The 20,848-nt window shown below is 56.0% G+C and overlaps 1 protein-coding gene across 1 annotated transcript in view; it reads right to left on the bottom strand.

Moving 5' to 3' along the window:
* The window catches only part of HSPA12A (heat shock protein family A (Hsp70) member 12A), a 131,699-nt gene that overhangs the window by 26,029 nt on the left and 84,822 nt on the right, over window positions 1-20,848 (bottom strand). Inside the window, 4 exon segments of the mRNA XM_075348120.1 lie at window positions 10,681-10,939; window positions 11,724-11,828; window positions 14,333-14,419; window positions 15,903-16,053. Of these exon segments, the coding sequence (XP_075204235.1) occupies window positions 10,681-10,939; window positions 11,724-11,828; window positions 14,333-14,419; window positions 15,903-16,053 (602 nt within the window).

Raw genomic sequence — 20,848 nt, 5'->3', positions numbered from 1 at the left:
AGAAGTCAGTCAGGAAAGAGACACAGGAGGGGTGCACCGGTACTGACCTCTGAACTACCCGGGATCGGCAGAGGCACTGGACAGTGGATCCCAGCATACTGTGGGCAACCGGACAGCTGCAGCAACTGAAACAGTGAGTAAAGATCTAAACTGCAAGCCCTGTGTCGTCTGATTCATTCTGCACCTCATCCACTAACACCATAGACTTTACCAAGCACCAAAGGTTGCCCTGGGGGTCCCCGCTCTACCTGTGGAGAGCAAGAAACACCTCAGCTGCCATAACACCAGCCCCGGAGGTCCCTCCCAGCAGCTGCGGCTCCATAGCTGCCATAACATCAGCCCCGGAGGTCCCGTCCAGCAGCTGCGGTTCCATAGCTGCAAATTACCACAGGTGGCGTAACGAATCATATATAAACATTATCACTATCATCACCTCCAATACTGCCACATTAACTGACCCCACCAGGGCCACGGAATCGGGCTCCGCCACCGCTGACTACCCCGGACTAGTCCGGCCCGACACCGAGTCACCTAAGGCCCTGTGGTGGGTGAGTCATCTCTGGCGTCACGAACAGGATTTGAACACGACCCGCTGATACGGGTGACGTGTGCCTTACAGAACTGTGTTTAAGAGACTGTTTTACTGTGGAAAAACTGCCGCCGCCATTAAAACTGCTAAGCGCGGGAAGAAGGGGGGCATGCCTGAGAAAAGAGCGCGAATTTAAGCCCCGCCTCCGCTATGCAAAGAGAAAGGCAGAAGAAGAAAAAAGATGGCGTTTCAGAAAAGCACCGTACGTACAAGCGTCTGATACTGGTGGCTACAAGAGACAAGCACTTACCAGAATGTATTGGATCATCGGAGCAGGGATGACGTCCGTGGTGGGCTGGGTGCCGGCCTGGCGCCAGGGAGTGGTCTATCCCCCGGCTCCGCCTCCAGAGTGGAGAAGGGTGCAGCCGAGCAGTGCTGCCGAGTGCTCGAGACCAGGCGCAACTATCAACCAGGAAGGCTGCAGAATGGCAGGGTACTGGAAACCCGGAGCGATGGAAGACGCATGGGAGCGAGCCTCAGACCCCGGCATGGCCCTCCGGATGGAGGAACTGAAACAGCCGGTTGCAACAGCTCATGGGAGAAGCGGAGGAGAAGGACGCTGAACCCGAGGCCCCGGGTGACGCTTGAGCAGCAGCCAGCGAAGCGGAGAGTCGGGTGACCCAGACCACTGCTACTGACCCGGGTAAGGGACCCGTCGCCCCCGCTGCACTGCACGTCGCCTCTGCTGAACCGGACTCGGCCGAGTCTGATGAGCAGCCCTTACCCAGTCACCCAGCCGGTGAACCCAAAGCCGCCGCTGAGCGCGTGAAGGCGTGGGCTACCGCCTCGGAACCTGGCAGCGGATGCTCCACCCCAGGCCGGCTAAGCCCAGACCTACTCCTGGGGCCTTTGCCCAGCCCTCCGACCGGGGAGCCTGGAGCCGTCTCGCCCGGCATGCACTGGGATGCTACACCGGTCCGCGAGAGAGGACTGGCGGAACCCCTCCGGCCGGAACTGACCGAGGCGGCCACGACCATGGAGTGCCAGCGGCAAATTGAGCAGTTCCAGATGGAACGAGAGCGCCGGGAGGCGAATCGGGCTAAAAAGGAGGCCACCAACCTGGCTGACAAGGCCCGAATGCGCAAAGCCAAAAAGGGCAAACATGGCCCAGTCCGAAGGGGCCGAGTCATAGACTTTGACCTAGATAGAGGCTGGGGCTTCATCAGAGAGCCTGGACTGGGCAAGGACGTCTTTGTGTCCCGCCGGGACATCGAGGAGCACCTGCGCCAAGGCCACCCAGGGCGTGATGTCCAGCCTGGCGACCGTGTTGAATACACCCGCCTAATGGGGACCAGAGGGTGGTATGCCCTAGATGTACACATCCACCGAGAAGATGCAGCACCAGTCCCCTCTTCACGCAGTGCTAGTGCCAGCAATTCTAGTGTCAGCACCAGCATCACAAGTCAAAGGACTCAGACTGACCGGGCAGTGGCTTTTCAGCTACCGGAGGAAGAGCCTGAAGACTACTAAATGAACAGACATTGCTTGTAAATAGCCCCTCTTCAGCCCCTGTTTGTCCCTCATTCATTGTGAAGATGTCCCCTCTGCACCGCCCTTCCAATTGTTCTTTTTGAAGATGTCACTCCTTTCCTGAATTTTCTTGCCCCACATTCTTTTTGAAGCTGACCCCCCCACTGTTTATGTTCACCGGGCCACTGGACTTGAAGTGGCCGGTGTATTGTGTGATACTAATGTTTTGAATATTGTAGTTTGATGGACAACTGGGCCACTGGACTATGTGTGGCCAGGACTTTAGTAATGTATATAGTTGCACTCGTCCCAACAACCAGAATTAAGGTGGGAAGAAGGGAATTTTGTTTACTTACCGTAAATTCCTTTTCTTCTAGCTCCAATTGGGAGACCCAGACAATTGGGTGTATAGGCTATGCCTCCGGAGGCCGCACAAAGTATTACACTAAAAGTGTAAAGCCCCTCCCCTTCTGCCTATACACCCCCCGTGCTCCCACGGGCTCCTCAGTTTTGGTGCAAAAGCAAGAAGGAGGAAAAAAATTATAAACTGGTTTAAAGTAAATTCAATCCGAAGGAATATCGGAGAACTGAAACCATTCAACATGAACAACATGTGTACACAAAAAAACAGGGGCGGGGCGGGTGCTGGGTCTCCCAATTGGAGCTAGAAGAAAAGGAATTTACGGTAAGTAAACAAAATTCCCTTCTTCTTTGTCGCTCCATTGGGAGACCCAGACAATTGGGACGTCCAAAAGCAGTCCCTGGGTGGGTAAAATAATACCTCGTAATAGAGCCGTAAAACGGCCCCTTCCTACAGGTGGGCAACCGCCGCCTGAAGGACTCGTCTACCTAGGCTGGCATCCGCCGAAGCATAGGTATGCACCTGATAGTGCTTCGTGAAAGTGTGCAGGCTCGACCAGGTAGCCGCCTGACACACCTGCTGAGCCGTAGCCTGGTGCCTCAAAGCCCAGGACGCGCCCACGGCTCTGGTAGAATGGGCCTTCAGCCCTGAGGGAACCGGAAGCCCAGCAGAACGGTAAGCTTCGAGAATTGGCTCCTTGATCCACCGAGCCAGGGTTGATTTGGAAGCCTGTGACCCTTTACGCTGGCCAGCGACAAGGACAAAGAGTGCATCCGAGCGGCGCAGGGGCGCTGTACGAGAAATGTAGAGTCTGAGTGCTCTCACCAGACCTAACAAGTGCAAATCCTTTTCACATTGGTGAACTGGATGAGGACAAAAAGAGGGTAAGGAGATATCCTGATTGAGATGAAAGGGGGATACCACCTTGGGGAGAAATTCCGGAACCGGACGCAGAACCACCTTGTCCTGGTGAAACACCAGGAAAGGGGCCTTGCACGACAACGCTGCTAGCTCAGACACTCTCCGAAGTGAAGTGACTGCTACTAGGAAAACCACTTTCTGCGAAAGGCGTGAAAGAGAAATATCCTTCATTGGCTCGAATGGTGGTTTCTGAAGAACCATCAGCACCCTGTTCAGATCCCAGGGTTCTAACGGCCGCTTGTAAGGAGGAACGATGTGACAAATTCCCTGCAGGAACGTGCGTACCTGTGGAAGTCTGGCTAGGCGCTTCTGGAAAAACACAGAGAGCGCTGAGACTTGTCCCTTAAGGGAGCCGAGCGACAAACCCTTTTCCAGTCCAGATTGAAGGAAGGACAGAAAAGGCAAAAGGCCAGGGAGAAAAACCCTGAGCAGAGCACCATGACAGGAAAATTTTCCATGTCCTGTGGTAGATCTTGGCGGACGTTGGTTTCCTAGCCTGTCTCATAGTGGCAATGACCTCTTGAGATAATCCTGAAGACGCTAGGATCCAGGACTCAATGGCCACACAGTCAGGTTGAGGGCCGCAGAATTCAGATGGAAAAACGGCCCTTGAGACAGCAAGTCTGGTCGGTCTGGTAGTGCCCACGGTTGGCCGACCGTGAGATGCCACAGATCCGGGTACCACGACCTCCTCGGCCAGTCTGGAGCGACGAGGATGACGCGGCGGCAGTCGGCCCTGATCTTGCGTAACACTCTGGGCAACAGTGCCAGCGGAGGAAACACATAAGGGAGCTGAAACTGCGACCAATCCTGAACTAAGGCGTCTGCCGCCATAGCTCTGGGATCTTGAGACCGTGCCATGAACGTCGGTACCTTGTTGTTGTGCCGGGACGCCATGAGGTCGACGTCCGGCACCCCCCAGCGGCAACAGATCTCCTGAAACACGTCCGGGTGAAGGGACCATTCCCCTGCGTCCATGCCCTGGCGACTGAGATAATCTGCTTCCCAGTTTTCCACGCCCGGGATGTGAACTGCAGAGATGGTGGAGGCCGTGGCTTCCACCCACATCAAGATCCGCCGGACTTCCTGGAAGGCTTGCCGACTGCGTGTGCCGCCTTGGTGGTTGATGTATGCCACCGCTGTGGAATTGTCCGACTGAATTCGGATCTGCTTGCCTTCCAGCCACTGCTGGAACGCTTTCAGGGCAAGGTACACTGCCCGTATTTCCAGAACATTGATCTGAAGTGAGGACTCTTGCCGGGTCCACGTACCCTGAGCCCTGTGGTGGAGAAAAACCGCTCCCTACCCTGACAGACTCGCGTCCGTCGTGACCACCTCCCAGGATGGGGGTAGGAAGGATTTCCCCTTCGATAATGAAGTGGGAAGAAGCCACCACCGAAGGGAAGCTTTGGTCGCCTGAGAGAGAGAGACGTTCCTGTCGAGGGACGTCGGCTTCCTGTCCCATTTGCGAAGGATGTCCCATTGAAGAGGACGCAGGTGAAACTGCGCGAAAGGGACTGCCTCCATTGCTGCCACCATCTTCCCCAGGAAGTGCATGAGGCGCCTCAAGGGGTGTGCCTGACCTTGAAGGAGAGATTGTACCCCCTTCTGTAGCGACCGCTGCTTGATCAGCGGAAGCTTCACTATCGCTGAGAGGGTATGAAACTCCATGCCAAGATATGTCAGCGATTGGGCCGGTGTCAGATTTGACTTTGGAAAATTGATGATCCACCCGAAACTCTGGAGAGTCTCCAGAGTAGCGTCGAGGCTGTGTTGGCATGCCTCTTGAGAGGGTGCCTTGATCAGGAGATCGTCCAAGTAAGGGATCACCGAGTGACCCTGAGAGTGGGGGACCGCTACTACAGTAGCCATAACCTTGGTGAAAACCCGTGGGGCTGTTGCCAGGCCGAACGGCAGTGCCACGAACTGCAGGTGTTCGTCTCCTATGGCGAAGCGCAAGAAGCGCTGGTGCTCTGGAGCAATCGGTACATGGAGATAAGCATCTTTGATATCGATCGATGCAAGGAAATCTCCTTGGGACATTGAGGCGATGACGGAGCGGAGGGATTCCATCCGGAACCGCCTGGTCTTTACGTGTTTGTTGAGCAGTTTCAGGTCCAGGACAGGACGGAACGACCCGTCCTTCTTTGGGACCACAAACAGGTTGGAGTAAAAACCGTGACCCTGTTGCTGAAGAGGAACAGGGACCACCACTCCTTCTGCCTTCAGAGTGCCCAACGCCTGCAGAAGAGCCTCGGCTCGCTCGGGAGGCGGGGATGACCTGAAGAATCGAGTCGGGGGACGAGAGGTGAACTCTATCTTGTAACCGTGAGACAGAATGTCTCTCACCCAGCGGTCTTTTACCCGTGGCAGCCAGGTGTCGCAAAAGCGGGAGAGCCTGCCACCGACCGAGGATGCAGATTGCGGAGGCCGAAAGTCATGAGGAAGCCGCTTTGGTAGCGGCACCTCCTGTGGTCTTTTTAGGACGTGACTTAGACCGCCATGAATCAGAGTTCCTTTGATCTTTCTGAGGCCTTTTGGACGAGGGGAATTGGGACCTGCCCGCGCCCCGAAAGGACCGAAACCTCGACTGCCCCCTCCTCTGTTGGGGTATGTTCGGTTTGGGCTGGGGTAAGGATGTATCCTTTCCCTTGGATTGTTTGATGATTTCATCCAAACGCTCGCCAAACAATCGGTCGTCAGAAATTGGCAAACTAGTTAAGCGCTTTTTGGAAGCAGAATCTGCCTTCCATTCCCGTAGCCACAAGGCCCTGCGGAGTACCACCGAATTGGCGGATGCAACCGCCGTACGGCTCGCAGAGTCCAGGACAGCATTAATAGCGTAAGACGCCATTGCCGACGTCTGAGCTGTTATGGACGCCACCTGCGGCGCGGAAGTGCGTGTGGCTGCGTCAATTTGCGCTTGACCTGCTGATATAGCTTGTAGCGCCCATACGGCTGCGAATGCTGGGGCAAAAGAAGCGCCGATAGCTTCATAGATGGATTTCAACCAGAGCTCCATCTGCCTGTCAGTGGCATCTTTGAGTGAAGCCCCATCTTCCACTGCAAGTATGGATCTAGCTGCCAGTCTGGAGATTGGAGGATCCACCTTGTGACACTGAGTCCAACCTTTGACCACGTCAGGGGGAAAGGGATAACGTGTATCCCTAAGGCGCTTAGAAACCCGCTTATCTGGACAATCATGGTGATTCTGGACTGCCTCTCTGAAATCAGAGTGGTCCAGAAACATACTCTGTGTACGCTTGGGAAACCTGAAACGGAATTTCTCCTGCTGAGAAGCTGACTCCTCCACCGGAGGAGCTGAGGGAGAAATATCCAACATTCGATTGATGGACGCAATAAGATCGTTCACTATGGCGTCCCCGTCCGGAGTATCAAGATTGAGAGCAGCCTCAGGATCAGAATCCTGATCAGCCACCTCCGCTTCATCAACCAGAGCTTCCCCCCTCTGAGACCCTGAACAGTGTGATGATGTCGAGGGAATTGCCAAGCGAGCTCGCTTAATCGGTCTGGGGCTGGGGTCCGTGTCAGAACCCTCAGCCTGGGATCCATGAGATACCCCGGGAGGACATTGTTGGTCCAACTGAGGGGGGCCAGGGAACAATGATTCAACAGTCCCTGTGCTGAGATACCGGTCTGGACTGCAAGGCTTCTAGTATCTTAGCCATAGTTTCAGAGAGTTTATCCGTAAAGACTGCAAACTCCGTCCCTGTCACCTGGAGAGTGTCAGCAGGTGGCTCCCCCTGGGCCCCTCTTAGCAGAGGCTCCGGCTGAGCAAGTGCAGTAGGGGCCGAGCAGTGCACACAATGAGGGTCAGTGGAACCTGCCGGTAGCGGCGTCGTACATGCGGCGCAGGCAGCATAGTAAGCCTGTGTTTTGGCACCCCTGCCTTTTGTGGGCGCCATGCTATTGTCTTCCCTGAGCAACACAATAGGGTATATAGCCAGAAAAACAACTGTGCACTATACAGTGTAAAGTATATACCATAAACATATAATTACACTTCTGCACAATGGGGCTAGCACCACAGGTGCTGCTTACCACCCGCTTAAAGCGGTTGTGAGGCCACCAGAATCCCTGCCTGAGTCTCCCAGAATTTGTCCCCCTCTGCAGCGTCCGAGGAGCTGACAAAAATGGCTGCCGGCGTCCTGAGGAGAGGAGGGAGCCGTGGGCGTGACCCAGAAAGTGCGGGAACTGGTGCCCCACAGTGCACAGTGAGGGGGGTGGAGTATGCAAAGCATTCTCCAGCCCTCATTGCTGCTCGTCTGTACAGCGTCCCGCCCTTCCCCTGCTTGTCAGGGCTGTGGGCGGGAGGAAGAAAGACTAGGCCGCAAAAGCCGGGGACTCGAGTAATAAGCGCGGCCGCCGTAAAAGCGCGGCCGCGCGGAAGTCCCCGGCGCACTACAAGTCCCAGCCGCGCCTCAGTGTTAAACATGGCGGCGGCGGTCAGCGCGGTAGTCCCCCTACATAAACACACTCAGCGACGCTGAGTGTGTAATGGCACATTTAACCCGGTCAGCGCCGCGGTCCCCGGTGCACTAGCACACCCAGCCATGCTGGAGTGTTGCTGTGCTCGGTCCCCACGGGGACACAGAGTACCTCCAAGTAGCAGGGCCATGTCCCTGAACGATACCCGGCTCCTATCCAGCAGGCTCCCAGGAGTTGTGGATGAAGCACGGTCTCAGTGCCTGGAGACCGATAGGATCCCACTTCACCCAGAGCCCTAAGGGGGATGGGGAAGGAAAACAGCATGTGGGCTCCAGCCTCCGTACCCGCAATGGATACCTCAACCTTAACAACACCGCCGACAAGAGTGGGGTGAGAAGGGAGCATGCTGGGGGCCCTATATGGGCCCACTTTTCTTCCATCCGACATAGTCAGCAGCTGCTGCTGACCAATCTATGGAGCTGTGCGTGCATGTCTGCCTCCTTCGCACAAAGCATAAAAACTGAGGAGCCCGTGGGAGCACGGGGGGTGTATAGGCAGAAGGGGAGGGGCTTTACACTTTTAGTGTAATACTTTGTGCGGCCTCCGGAGGCATAGCCTATACACCCAATTGTCTGGGTCTCCCAATGGAGCGACAAAGAAAGTAGCCTGCAGCACTTGAGCATTGGACAGTAAAAGTGAACTAAAAGACTCTAAAGTTATTTCATATGCTTGCAACGTTCAAGTGAAAGTCCCTCCCATAAAGGGATGAAATGTTTTATTGTTATTACAGCATATAAAATTTTTTGCAGTTAACACCACTGTATTTTTGTTTCAGTCCGCGGACGTGCTTGGATTTGCTGTGGGGGAGTGTGGCGCCCCTGAGGCTTCCGTCGCCACAGAGATATTGAACCTCAGCCAGAGGTGTGATGTCTCATCCTGGGTAAGAATGAGGTCATATGCCGGTCCACAGACTAAACTTGAACACACACCAATTGGTAGGCATACACTGGGTCAGGGATAGTGGCAGCAACCCCCATAGATGTATTCATGGGGCCATAAGTCCCATTTCTGGTTCCAATAGTGTGGGTGGGGCCTAGTCAGTGGGTGTGTGGGAGGAGTCAGAAAGTGTGAGTAGACAAGGCAACCAGGAAGTTCCAGTCTAGTCAGCGTGTCAGGCAGTGAGAGAGAAGGAGTGAGGAGGTGGCGGTCAGGAAAGGACAGCAGATAGAGGAGACAGAGACAGAAAGAAGTTCCTGGTGGAGATCCTGGGGTCTAGTTAGGCCCAGGTGACACCGAAAGAAAGAAAGAAAGGATCCCAGGGCCACAGAAGGGCATATTGGCTCGTGGCCTGTTCCACAGGAAGATCGGGTGGAGGAATCTGGCTGCATTCGGGGACGGTTCCCAGACAGAGGGAAGAAAGACAATTCCTCATAAAGTAACACTGAAGGCCGAGGGCGGTTGCAAGCGCCCGGGGCCACAACCTGCCACAGATCCCCGGTGAAGGGGGCAAGATACAGCTGCGGTTAGCCCCCTTTGTGCAGGCCCCGTCTGTGGTGGAGGCCGAGACCACCTCAGCTAAAAGAGTCAAGGCTAAGAAGACAGTCAGGAAAGAGACACAGGAGGGGTGCACCGGGACTGACCTCTGAACTACCCGGGATCGGCGGAGGCACTGGACAGTGGATCCCAGCATACTGTGGGCAACCGGACAGCGGCCGAATTGAGACTAAACAGTGCGTAAAGACCTTAACTGCAATCCCTGTGTCGTCTGCTTTATCCTGCACTGCGTCCACAAACACCATAGACTTTACCAAGCACCAAAGGTTGCCCCGGGGTCCCCGCTCTACCTGTGGAGAGCAAGAAACACCTCAGCTGCCATAACACCAGCCCCGGAGGTCCCTCCCAGCAGCTGCGGCTCCATAGCTGCCATAACACCAGCCCCGGAGGTCCCTCCCAGCAGCTGCGGCTCCATAGCTGCCATAACACCAGCCCCGGAGGTCCCTCCCAGCAGCTGCGGCTCCATAGCTGCCATAACACCAGCCCCGGAGGTCCCTCCCAGCAGCTGCGGCTCCATAGCTGCCATAACACCAGCCCCGGAGGTCCCTCCCAGCAGCTGCGGCTCCATAGCTGCCATAACACCAGCCCCGGAGGTCCCTCCCAGCAGCTGCGGCTCCATAGCTGCCATAACACCAGCCCCGGAGGTCCCTCCCAGCAGCTGCGGCTCCATAGCTGCCATAACACCAGCCCCGGAGGTCCCTCCCAGCAGCTGCGGCTCCATAGCTGCAAATTACCACAGGGGGCGTCACGAATCTTATATAAACCTTATCACTATCATCACCCCCAATACCGCCTCATTAACTGACCCCACCAGGGCCACGGAATCGGGCCCCGCCACCGCTGACTACCTCGGACTAGTCACCTAAGGCCCTGGGGTGGGCAAGTCACTCTTGCGGAGGGCGTGCTCCAGCTGTGACCCGCGTGGCGCGGTTTGGTGTGGCTGCGGCTGGTGTGGGTGCGGTGTCGGTGTGCTGACTCACTTGCTCTTGCTGAGTGCGTTCTCCACGCTGTGACCCATGTGGTACGGTGTGGGTGCGGTGCCGGAGCGCAGACTCACTTGCTCTTGCGGAGGGTGTGTTCCACGCTGTGACCTGTGCGGTGCGGTTTGGTGTCGGTGTGGTATGGGTACGGTGTCGGTGTGCAGACTCGCTTGCTCTTGCGGAGGGCGTGTTCCACGCTGTGACCTGTGCGGTGCGGTTTGGTGTCGGTGTGGTATGGGTGCGGTTCTGGTGTGCAGACTCACTTGCTCTTGCGGAGGGCGTGCTCCACGCTGTGACCTGTGCGGTGCAGTTTGGTGTCGGTGTGGTGTGGGTGCGGTGTCGGTGTGCGGACTCACTTGCTCTTGCGGAGGGCGTGCTCCACGCTGTGACCTCTGAACTTCTTGTAGTAGTCGATGAAGGAGAAGGGCAGGGTGATGTTCAGGGGGTTGGTTCTGTCGGGCGCCGCGGCCCGCTTCCGGGACTCGAAGGCGATCATCAGGTCCACCCAGGCCGCCGGACGCTTCACCTTAAACTGATCGATGAAATCTTCCCCAAAGATCTTACACAGAAGCTTCTCAAACTCAAAGTCAACGCCCAGCGATCCGTAGGGTCCCCCTGTGAACGGCAGACGGGGGTCAGTCTGAAGAGCCGCAGCACACCGCCGGATAATGGTGGGGGTCCGCTGCTCATCACTGACAGCAAGCAGAGGTCTACACACTACAAGAAACCTGTGCAGAGACCCCCCAAAGGTGACGGGAGCAGAGATCACTCTAACCAGAGATCCTGCACCTCAAAAACAAGATGGAGGAAGGAGCTCGCATCACTGCGCAGAGACGTCAGAGCTCGCATCACTGCGCAGAGACGTCAGAGCTCGCATCACTGCGCAGAGACGTCAGAGCTCGCATCACTGCGCAGAGACGTCAGAGCTCGCATCACTGCGCAGAGACGTCAGAGCTCGCATCACTGCGCAGAGACGTCAGAGCTCGCATCACTGCGCAGAGACGTCAGAGCTCGCATCACTGCGCAGAGACGTCAGAGCTCGCATCACTGCGCAGAGACGTCAGAGCTCGCATCACTGCGCAGAGACGTCAGAGCTCGCATCACTGCGCAGAGACGTCAGAGCTCCCATCCCTGCGCAGAGACGTCACAGCTCACATCACTGCGCAGAGACGTCACAGCTCACATCACTGCGCAGAGACATCAGAGCTCACATCACTGCGCAGAGACATCAGAGCTCACATCACTGCGCAGAGACGTCAGAGCTCACATCACTGCGCAGACGTCAGAGCTCACATCCCTGCGCAGTGATCTGAAATCTGGCACCGGACGCCCCCCACTGACTTTACCGCTTTGGGTTCTCCTACGATAGCCGCCATTAGCGGAAGCGAAACCTACGCACCTGACGCCTTGTACAGCTCCTTCAGGTGACCTTCCGGTAACCGGATCTGATGGACGGTCAGATCTACAGTGCCTCCGCCACAGTCCACAACCACGTACCGATCCCCTGTGCAACAGAGGACACGTGAGCGGAGGGAGAGGACCCCGGGATAATGACAGATATAGGACACGTGAGCGGAGGAAGAGGACCCCGGGATAATGACAGATATAGGACACGTGAGCGGGGGGAGAGGACCCCGGGATAATGACAGATATAGGACACGTGAGCGGAGGAAGAGGACCCCGGGATAATGACAGATATAGGACACGTGAGCGGAGGAAGAGGACCCCGGGATAATGACAGATATAGGACACGTGAGCGGGGGGAGAGGACCCCGGGATAATGACAGATATAGGACACGTGAGCGGGGGGAGAGGACCCCGGGATAATGACAGATATAGGACACGTGAGCGGGGGGAGAGGACCCCGGGATAATGACAGATATAGGACACGTGAGCGGAGGAAGAGGACCCCGGGATAATGACAGATATAGGACACGTGAGCGGGGGGAGAGGACCCCGGGATAATGACAGATATTGGACACGTGAGCGGAGGGAGAGGACCCCGGGATAATGACAGATATAGGACACGTGAGCGGGGGGAGAGGACCCCGGGATAATGACAGATATAGGACACGTGAGCGGGGGGAGAGGACCCCGGGATAATGACAGATATAGGACACGTGAGCGGGGGGAGAGGACCCCGGGATAATGACAGATATAGGACACGTGAGCGGAGGAAGAGGACCCCGGGATAATGACAGATATAGGACACGTGAGCGGGGGGAGAGGACCCCGGGATAATGACAGATATAGGACACGTGAGCGGAGGGAGAGGACCCCGGGATAATGACAAATATAGGACACGTGAGCGGGGGGAGAGGACCCCGGGATAATGACAGATATAGGACACGTGAGTGGAGGGAGAGGACCCCGGGATAATGACAGATATAGGACACGTGAGCGGGGGGAGAGGACCCCGGGATAATGACAGATATAGGACACGTGAGCGGAGGAAGAGGACCCCGGGATAATGACAGATATAGGACACGTGAGCGGGGGGAGAGGACCCCGGGATAATGACAGATATAGGACACGTGAGCGGGGGGAGAGGACCCCGGGATAATGACAGATATAGGACACGTGAGCGGGGGGAGAGGACCCCGGGATAATGACAGATATAGGACACGTGAGTGGGGGGAGAGGACCCCGGGATAATGATAGATATAGGACACGTGAGCGGAGGGAGAGGACCCCGGGATAATGACAGATATAGGACACGTGAGCGGGGGGAGAGGACCCCGGGATAATGACAGATATAGGACACGTGAGCGGGGGGAGAGGACCCCGGGATAATGACAGATATAGGACACGTGAGCGGAGGGAGAAGACCCCGGGATAATGACAGATATTGGACACGTGAGTGGGGGGAGAGGACCCCGGGATAATGACAGATATAGGACACGTGAGTGGGGGGAGAGGACCCCGGGATAATGACAGATATAGGACACGTGAGCGGGGGGAGAGGACCCCGGGATAATGACAGATATTGGACACGTGAGCGGGGGGAGAGGACCCCGGGATAATGACAGATATTGGACACGTGAGCGGAGGGAGAGGACCCCGGGATAATGACAGTTATAGGACACGTGAGCGGGGGGAGAGGACCCCGGGATAATGACAGATATAGGACACGTGAGCAGAGGGAGAGGACCCCGGGATAATGACAAATATAGGACACGTGAGCGGGGGGAGAGGACCCCGGGATAATGACAGATATAGGACACATGAGCGAAGGGGGAGAGGACCCCGGGATAATGACAGATATAGGACACGTGAGCGGAGGAAGAGGACCCCGGGATAATGACAGATATAGGACACGTGAGCGGGGGGAGAGGACCCCGGGATAATGACAGATATAGGACACATGAGCGAAGGGGGAGAGGACCCCGGGATAATGACAGATATAGGACACGTGAGCGGGGGGAGAGGACCCCGGGATAATGACAGATATAAAACACGTGAGCGGAGGGAGAGGACCCCGGGATAATGACAGATATAGGACACGTGAGCGGAGGGAGAGGACCCCGGGATAATGACAGATATAGGACACGTGAACGGAGAAAGAGGACCCCGGGATAATGACAGATATAGGACACGTGAACGGAGAAAGAGGACCCCGGGATAATGACAGATATAGGACACGTGAGCGGGGGGAGAGGACCCCGGGATAATGATAGATATAGGACACGTGAGCGGAGGGAGAGGACCCCGGGATAATGACAGATATAGGACACGTGAGTGGGGGGAGAGGACCCCGGGATAATGATAGATATAGGACACGTGAGCGGAGGGAGAGGACCTCGGGGGATAATGACAGATATAGGACACGTTGAGGGTCCTTCTTGTGTTTCTGCCCGTCTGTTGGATGTTCCTTTATATAGAAATTCAGGTGAGACCACGGCCGAGTACAGCACAATGGGACACAGACGTGGCTGCTTCTGTCCTGGCAGGATCCTCTTTTCTGTATTATTGAGCAATATTAAACAAGACCCCAGTGACGTCTCGCACCTTCCTCCAGCTCTGCCCACAGCTCTCCAATCACGTTCTCCACCATGAAGATCCGACTTTGTCTGTTCCGACGACCGTGGTCCTTAGCTGAAAGTAAAGAGGATGGTGAACGTCTGCAGCCACGAAAACATCTATAATACAGAGGACAGCCGAGCATCAGGGACCGCCGAGCATCAGGGACCGGGGCAAGGGAACCGCCGAGCATCAGGGACTGCCGAGCATCAGGGACCGCCGAGCATCAGGGACCGAAGCACGGGAACTGCCGAGCATCAGGGACCGCTGAGCATCAGGGACCATCGAGCACCAGGGACCGCCGAGCATCAGGGACCGCCAAGCACCGGGGACGGCCGAGCACCAGGGACCGCCGAGCACCAGGGACCGCCGAACACCAGGGACCGCCGAACACCAGGGACCGCCGAACACCAGGGACCGCCGAGCATCAGGGACCGAAGCACGGGAACTGCAAAGCATCATGGACCACCGAGCATCAGGGACCACTGAGTACTAAGGACCGCGGCAAGGGAACCACCGAGCACCAGGGACCGACGAGCATCAGGGACCGAAGCACGGGAACTGCTGGGCATCAGGGATTGCCGAGCATCAGGGACCGCTGAGCATCAGGGACCGTCGAGCACCAGGGACCGCCGAGCATCAGGGACCGCCAAGCACCGGGGACTGCCGAGCACCGGGAACCCGAGCACCAGGGACCGCCGAACACTAGGGACCGCCGAACACTAGGGACCGAAGCACGGGAACTGCCGAGCATCAGGGACCGCTGAGCATCAGGGACCGTCGAGCACCAGAGACCGCCGAGCACCAGAGACCGCCGAGCATCAGGGATCGCCAAGCACCGGGGACTGCCGAGCACCAGGGACCGCCGAGCACCAGGGACCGCCGAGCACCAGGGACCGAAGCACGGGAACTGCAAAGCATCATGGACCACCGAGCATCAGGGACCACTGAGTACTAAGGACCGCGGCAAGGGAACCACCGAGCACCAGGGACCGACGAGCATCAGGAACCGAAGCACGGGAACTGCTGGGCATCAGGGATTGCCGAGCATCAGGGACCGCTGAGCATCAGGGACCGCTGAGCATCAGGGACCAGAGCACAGGGACCACCGAGCATCAGGAACCACCGAGCATCAGGAACCGGGACACAGGAACCACTGAGCATCAGGGACCGCTGAGCATCAGGGACCGCTGAGCATCTGGGACCAGAGCACAGGGACCACCGAGCATCAGGAACCACCGAGCATCAGGAACCACCGAGCATCAGGAACCACCGAGCATCAGGAACCACTGAGCATCAGGGACCGGGACACAGGAACCACTGAGCATCAGGGACCGGGACACAGGAACCACTGAGCATCAGGGACCAGGACACAGGAACCACTGAGCATCAGGGACCAGGACACAGGAACCACTCAGCATTAGGGACCGGGTCACAGGAACCGCCGAGCATGAAGGACTGGAGCACGATATACGGCTCTGCTACATCCATATATAGTGTGTATAATGACAGGCGCAGCCATTACACTATGCCGTACAGTGTAGGCGCGGCAGCGGACCTGGGTCTGTGGGGCTGATCCCGTTGATTGCGGCTTTGCTGCTGAGGTCGATCATCTGGTGAAGGCGCAGTTTTCGGCAGTAGATGGAGGCCCCCTCCGGCTCCAGAGCGATGATCAGCTGCTCGGGGTTCTCTGGAGACACCATCCCGGCCTGCGAGACACAAGAGCATTATACTGGATATTATAAAGCTGGGACCAGTGACCCCACAATACGGTAATGAGGTGACCCCAGACCAGACACACGGCGGCTTTCCTCCATGATGGCCGCCTCCTGGTACCACAGTACAGATTCAGACTGCAGCGGCGGTGATATATGATCTGCGTCAGGTACATGTAGTGATACGGCCCACCACGGGGTCCTGGGGGCACAATGATGGCCGCCTCCCTATGAAGAGCGTGCCAGGGGCGAGAGCCATTTACCAGCACAGGATGAAGCACGTGGCTTCTCCATCAATGTCAGGCCTGAAAGATCCGAGATAACGAGGTAACGCTTCCACCGAGCGCCACCGCCACTGTCTGCGCGGCTCTGACTGGCCATTAGAGAAACTCTCGATAGTAACAGGATCAATGACCCGTCACAAAAGAGGCGCAAAGACCAAGGACGGGGGATACAAGATGGGAGGATACAAGACGAGAGGATACAAGACGGGAGGATACAAGACGGGAGGATACAAGACAGGGGGATACAAGACAGGGGGATACAAGACAGGGGGATACAAGACAGGGGGATACAAGACAGGGGGATACAAGACAGGGGGATACAAGACAGGGGGATACAAGACAGGGGGATACAAGACAGGGGGATACAAGACGGGAAGATACAAGACGGGAAGATACAAGACGGGAAGATACAAGACGGGAGGATACAAGACGGGAGGATACAAGACGGGGGGGATACAAGACGGGGGGGATACAAGACGGGGGGATACAACACGGGAGGATACAACACGGGGGGATACAACACGGGGGGATACAACACGGGGGGATACAACACGGGGGGATACAACACGAGTGGATACAAGACGAGTGGATACAAGACGAGTGGATACAAGACGGGAGGATACAAGACGGGGGGATACAAGACGAGGGGATACAAGACGAGGGGATACAAGACGAGAGGATACAAGACGAGAGGATACAAGACGAGAGGATACAAGACGAGAGGATACAAGACGAGAGGATACAAGACGAGAGGATACAAGACGAGAGGATACAAGACGAGAGGATACAAGACGGGAGGATATAAGACGGGGGATACAAGACGGGAGGTGGTGACACATTATACACTAGAGAAACAGAATTAAGTGATGTCAGCTGTGGAGGACACGCACATTCACAATGTACCCGCCCAGATGTGGTGTGTCTGTATACCCCATCAGCCTCACCCTGCGCAGGGTCCCCACCTGTTAGACCCCAGAGCCGTGATCGGTGCAGCATCCTAGGGGCTAGACGACCGATCCAAAAGAAGTCATCAGCTCCATCCTCAGACCCCGGTCTGCTGACGAGGTCGCTGCCACAAAAGGGGCGCAGTCCATCCACAGAACTCCGGCCCCTCCACACCGCACAACTCCGGCCCCTCCACACCGCACAACTCCAGCCCCTCCACACCGCACAACTCCGGCCCCTCCACACCGCACAACTCCGGCCCCTCCACACCGCACAACTCCGGCCCCTCCACACCGCACAACTCCGGCCCCTCCACACCGCACAACTCCGGCCCCTCCACACCGCACAACTCCGGCCCCTCCACACCGCACAACTCCGGCCCCTCCACACCGCACAACTCCGGCCCCTCCACACCGCACAACTCCGGCCCCTCCACACCGCACAACTCCGGCCCCTCCACACCGCACAACTCCGGCCCCTCCACACCGCAGAACACCACTCCGTACATCCTCTAAGGCTCAGATGACACCTGTGTGGTGGAGTGAGGTCAGTGAACACTTGTGGTGGAGTGAGGTCAGTGGACACTTGTGGTGGAGTGAGGTCAGGGGACCCCTGTGGTGGAGTGAGGTCAGGGGACCCCTGTGGTGGAGTGAGGTCAGTGGACCCCTGTGGTGGAGTGAGGTCAGTGGACCCCTGTGGTGGAGTGAGGTCAGTGGACACTTGTGGTGGAGTGACGTCAGGGGACACCTGTGGTGGAGTGAGGTCAGCTGGATGTCTGGTTCATAGCCCAATGTCGTGGTGACACCACCGGATGGATCACTACATGCCATTCTTGATGTCTCACATGATCACGTGGGCAGAGCCATGACGAGGCCTCATAAGGGAATGTCACAACGGTGCAATGGTGTGTGGGAGGTAATACGTACACTGGCCGGACCCTTCTAGTCTTCATTCCAGGTGCACTAACATCTCAGCATTACATTGATTTGTTGGTGGAATCAGTGATGTGGCCATTTCTCCAAAGTCTCCAAGAAGCAGTTTTACACATGACACCCCCAAGCCATATGTTCCTGCGGCCTTCCTCTGGACTTGTCTCCCGTGCCTGCGGCCTTCCTCTGGACTTGTCTCCCGTGCCTGCGGCCTTCCTCTGGACTTGTCTCCCGTGCCTGCGGCCTTCCTCTGGACTTGTCTCCCGTGTCTGCGGCCTTCCTCTGGACTTGTCTCCCGTGTCTGCGGCCTTCCTCTGGACTTGTCTCCCGTGCCTGCGGCCTTCCTCTGGACTTGTCTCCCGTGGCTGCGGCGTCTCCAGACTCGTCTCCATCCAGCACATCGGAGACGTCATTGTTCGGTGACTGCACAGGAGCTGCCGGCGGAGGATTCTGATGATTTGTACATTCAGCGGCAGAAGCTTCCTCAGATGATCAGTAATAACCTCAGTGACGGTGGCCGAGGCTGGAGGGGCCGGGATTTCTGCACGAGGCTCAGACTCCGGACTGGAGACATCACCATGTGCAGCGCAGTGACATCTCCTCCTTGTGCAGACAATGGAGCCGCAAGGAGCTCTCACAGCAAAACGCTTTGTTTCCAATAGCAACCAATCAGAGCTCAGCTTCCATTTACCAGAGCAACCAATCAGAGCTCAGCTTCCATTTACCAGACTAACCAATCAGAGCTCAGCTTCCATTTACCAGAGCAACAAATCAGAGCTCAGCTTCCATTTACCAGAGCAACCAATCAGAGCTCAGCTTCCATTTACCAGACTAACCAATCAGAGCTCAGCTTCCATTTACCATAGTAACCAGTCAGAGCTCAGCTTCCATTTACCATAGTAACCAGTCAGAGCTCAGCTTCCATTTACCATAGTAACCAGTCAGAGCTCAGCTTCCATTTACCATAGTAACCAGTCAGAGCTCAGCTTCCATTTACCATAGTAACCAGTCAGAGCTCAGCTTCCATTTGCCATAGTAACCAGTCAGAGCTCAGCTTCCATTTGCCATAGTAACCAGTCAGAGCTCAGCTTCCATTTGCCATAGTAACCAGTCAGAGCTCAGCTTCCATTTACCATAGTAACCAGTCAGAGCTCAGCTTCCATTTACCATAGTAACCAGTCAGAGCTCAGCTTCCATTTACCATAGTAACCAGTCAGAGCTCAGCTTCCATTTGCCATAGTAACCAGTCAGAGCTCAGCTTCCATTTACCATAGTAACCAGTCAGAGCTCAGCTTCCATTTACCATAGTAACCAGTCAGAGCTCAGCTTCCATTTGCCATAGTAACCAGTCAGAGCTCAGCTTCCATTTGCCATAGTAACCAGTCAGAGCTCAGCTTCCATTTGCCATAGTAACCAGTCAGAGCTCAGCTTCCATTTACCATAGTAACCAGTCAGAGCTCAGCTTCCATTTGCCATAGTAACCAGTCAGAGCTCAGCTTCCATTTACCATAGTAACCAGTCAGAGCTCAGCTTCCATTTACCATAGTAACCAGTCAGAGCTCAGCTTCCATTTGCCATAGTAACCAGTCAGAGCTCAGCTTCCATTTACCATAGTAACCAGTCAGAGCTCAGCTTCCATTTGCCATAGTAACCAGTCAGAGCTCAGCTTCCATTTGCCATAGTAACCAGTCAGAGCTCAGCTTCCATTTACCATAGTAACCAGTCAGAGCTCAGCTTCCATTTACCATAGTAACCAGTCAGAGCTCAGCTTCCATTTGCCATAGTAACCAGTCAGAGCTCAGCTTCCATTTACCATAGTAACCAGTCAGAGCTCAGCTTCCATTTGCCATAGTAACCAGTCAGAGCTCAGCTTCCATTTGCCATAGTAACCAGTCAGAGCTCAGCTTCCATTTGCCATAGTTAACCAGTCAGAGCTCAGCTTCCATTTACCATAGTAACCAGTCAGAGCTCAGCTTCCCATTTACCATAGTAACCAGTCAGAGCTCAGCTTCCTTTTACCATAGTAACCAGTCAGAGCTCAGCTTCCATTTACCATAGTAACCAGTCAGAGCTCAGCTTCCATTTGCCATAGTAACCAGTCAGAGCTCAGCTTCCATTTGCCATAGTAACCAGAGGTCAGTTTCACTTTCCCTCAGCAGCGCGGCTCCTCTGGCAGCCGGTGAGTCGTGTGAGCACAGTATGGCGGATGTGACCGTGATGTGCACACAGGAGCAGTCACTCACCACCTCCAGTGCTCAGCAGTGAGGGTCAGAAAACCGTTATAAGCTAAGGAGACACTACATAATCATGACGAGCGGCTCCATATAACGGTTAACCGCACACATCAATACAAGTGTCACCCGAAACGCAACCAACAGCCCCGACACAAGGCAAAAGCAAGGGCGGGGGGCCCGGCAATGGGGGCGCAAACTGTGAGGTGTGTACTGTGGGGACACCGAGCGCGACGTGTGTACTGCAGGGTGTTTCTATGGGGACGTGGAGCGCGGGGTGTTACTATGGCAACATGGAGTGTGGGGTGTTACTATGGGAACGTGGAGTGTGGGGTGTTACTATGGGGATGTGGAATGTGGGGTGTTACTATGGGGACGTGGAATGTGGGGTGTGACAATC

The sequence above is a fragment of the Anomaloglossus baeobatrachus genome, chromosome 5 (genome assembly GCF_048569485.1).
Source record: "Anomaloglossus baeobatrachus isolate aAnoBae1 chromosome 5, aAnoBae1.hap1, whole genome shotgun sequence".
NCBI lineage: Eukaryota > Metazoa > Chordata > Amphibia > Anura > Aromobatidae > Anomaloglossus > Anomaloglossus baeobatrachus.
The sequence above is the reverse complement of the archived record's forward strand: the minus strand, read 5'-3'. Positions and strand labels throughout refer to the sequence as shown.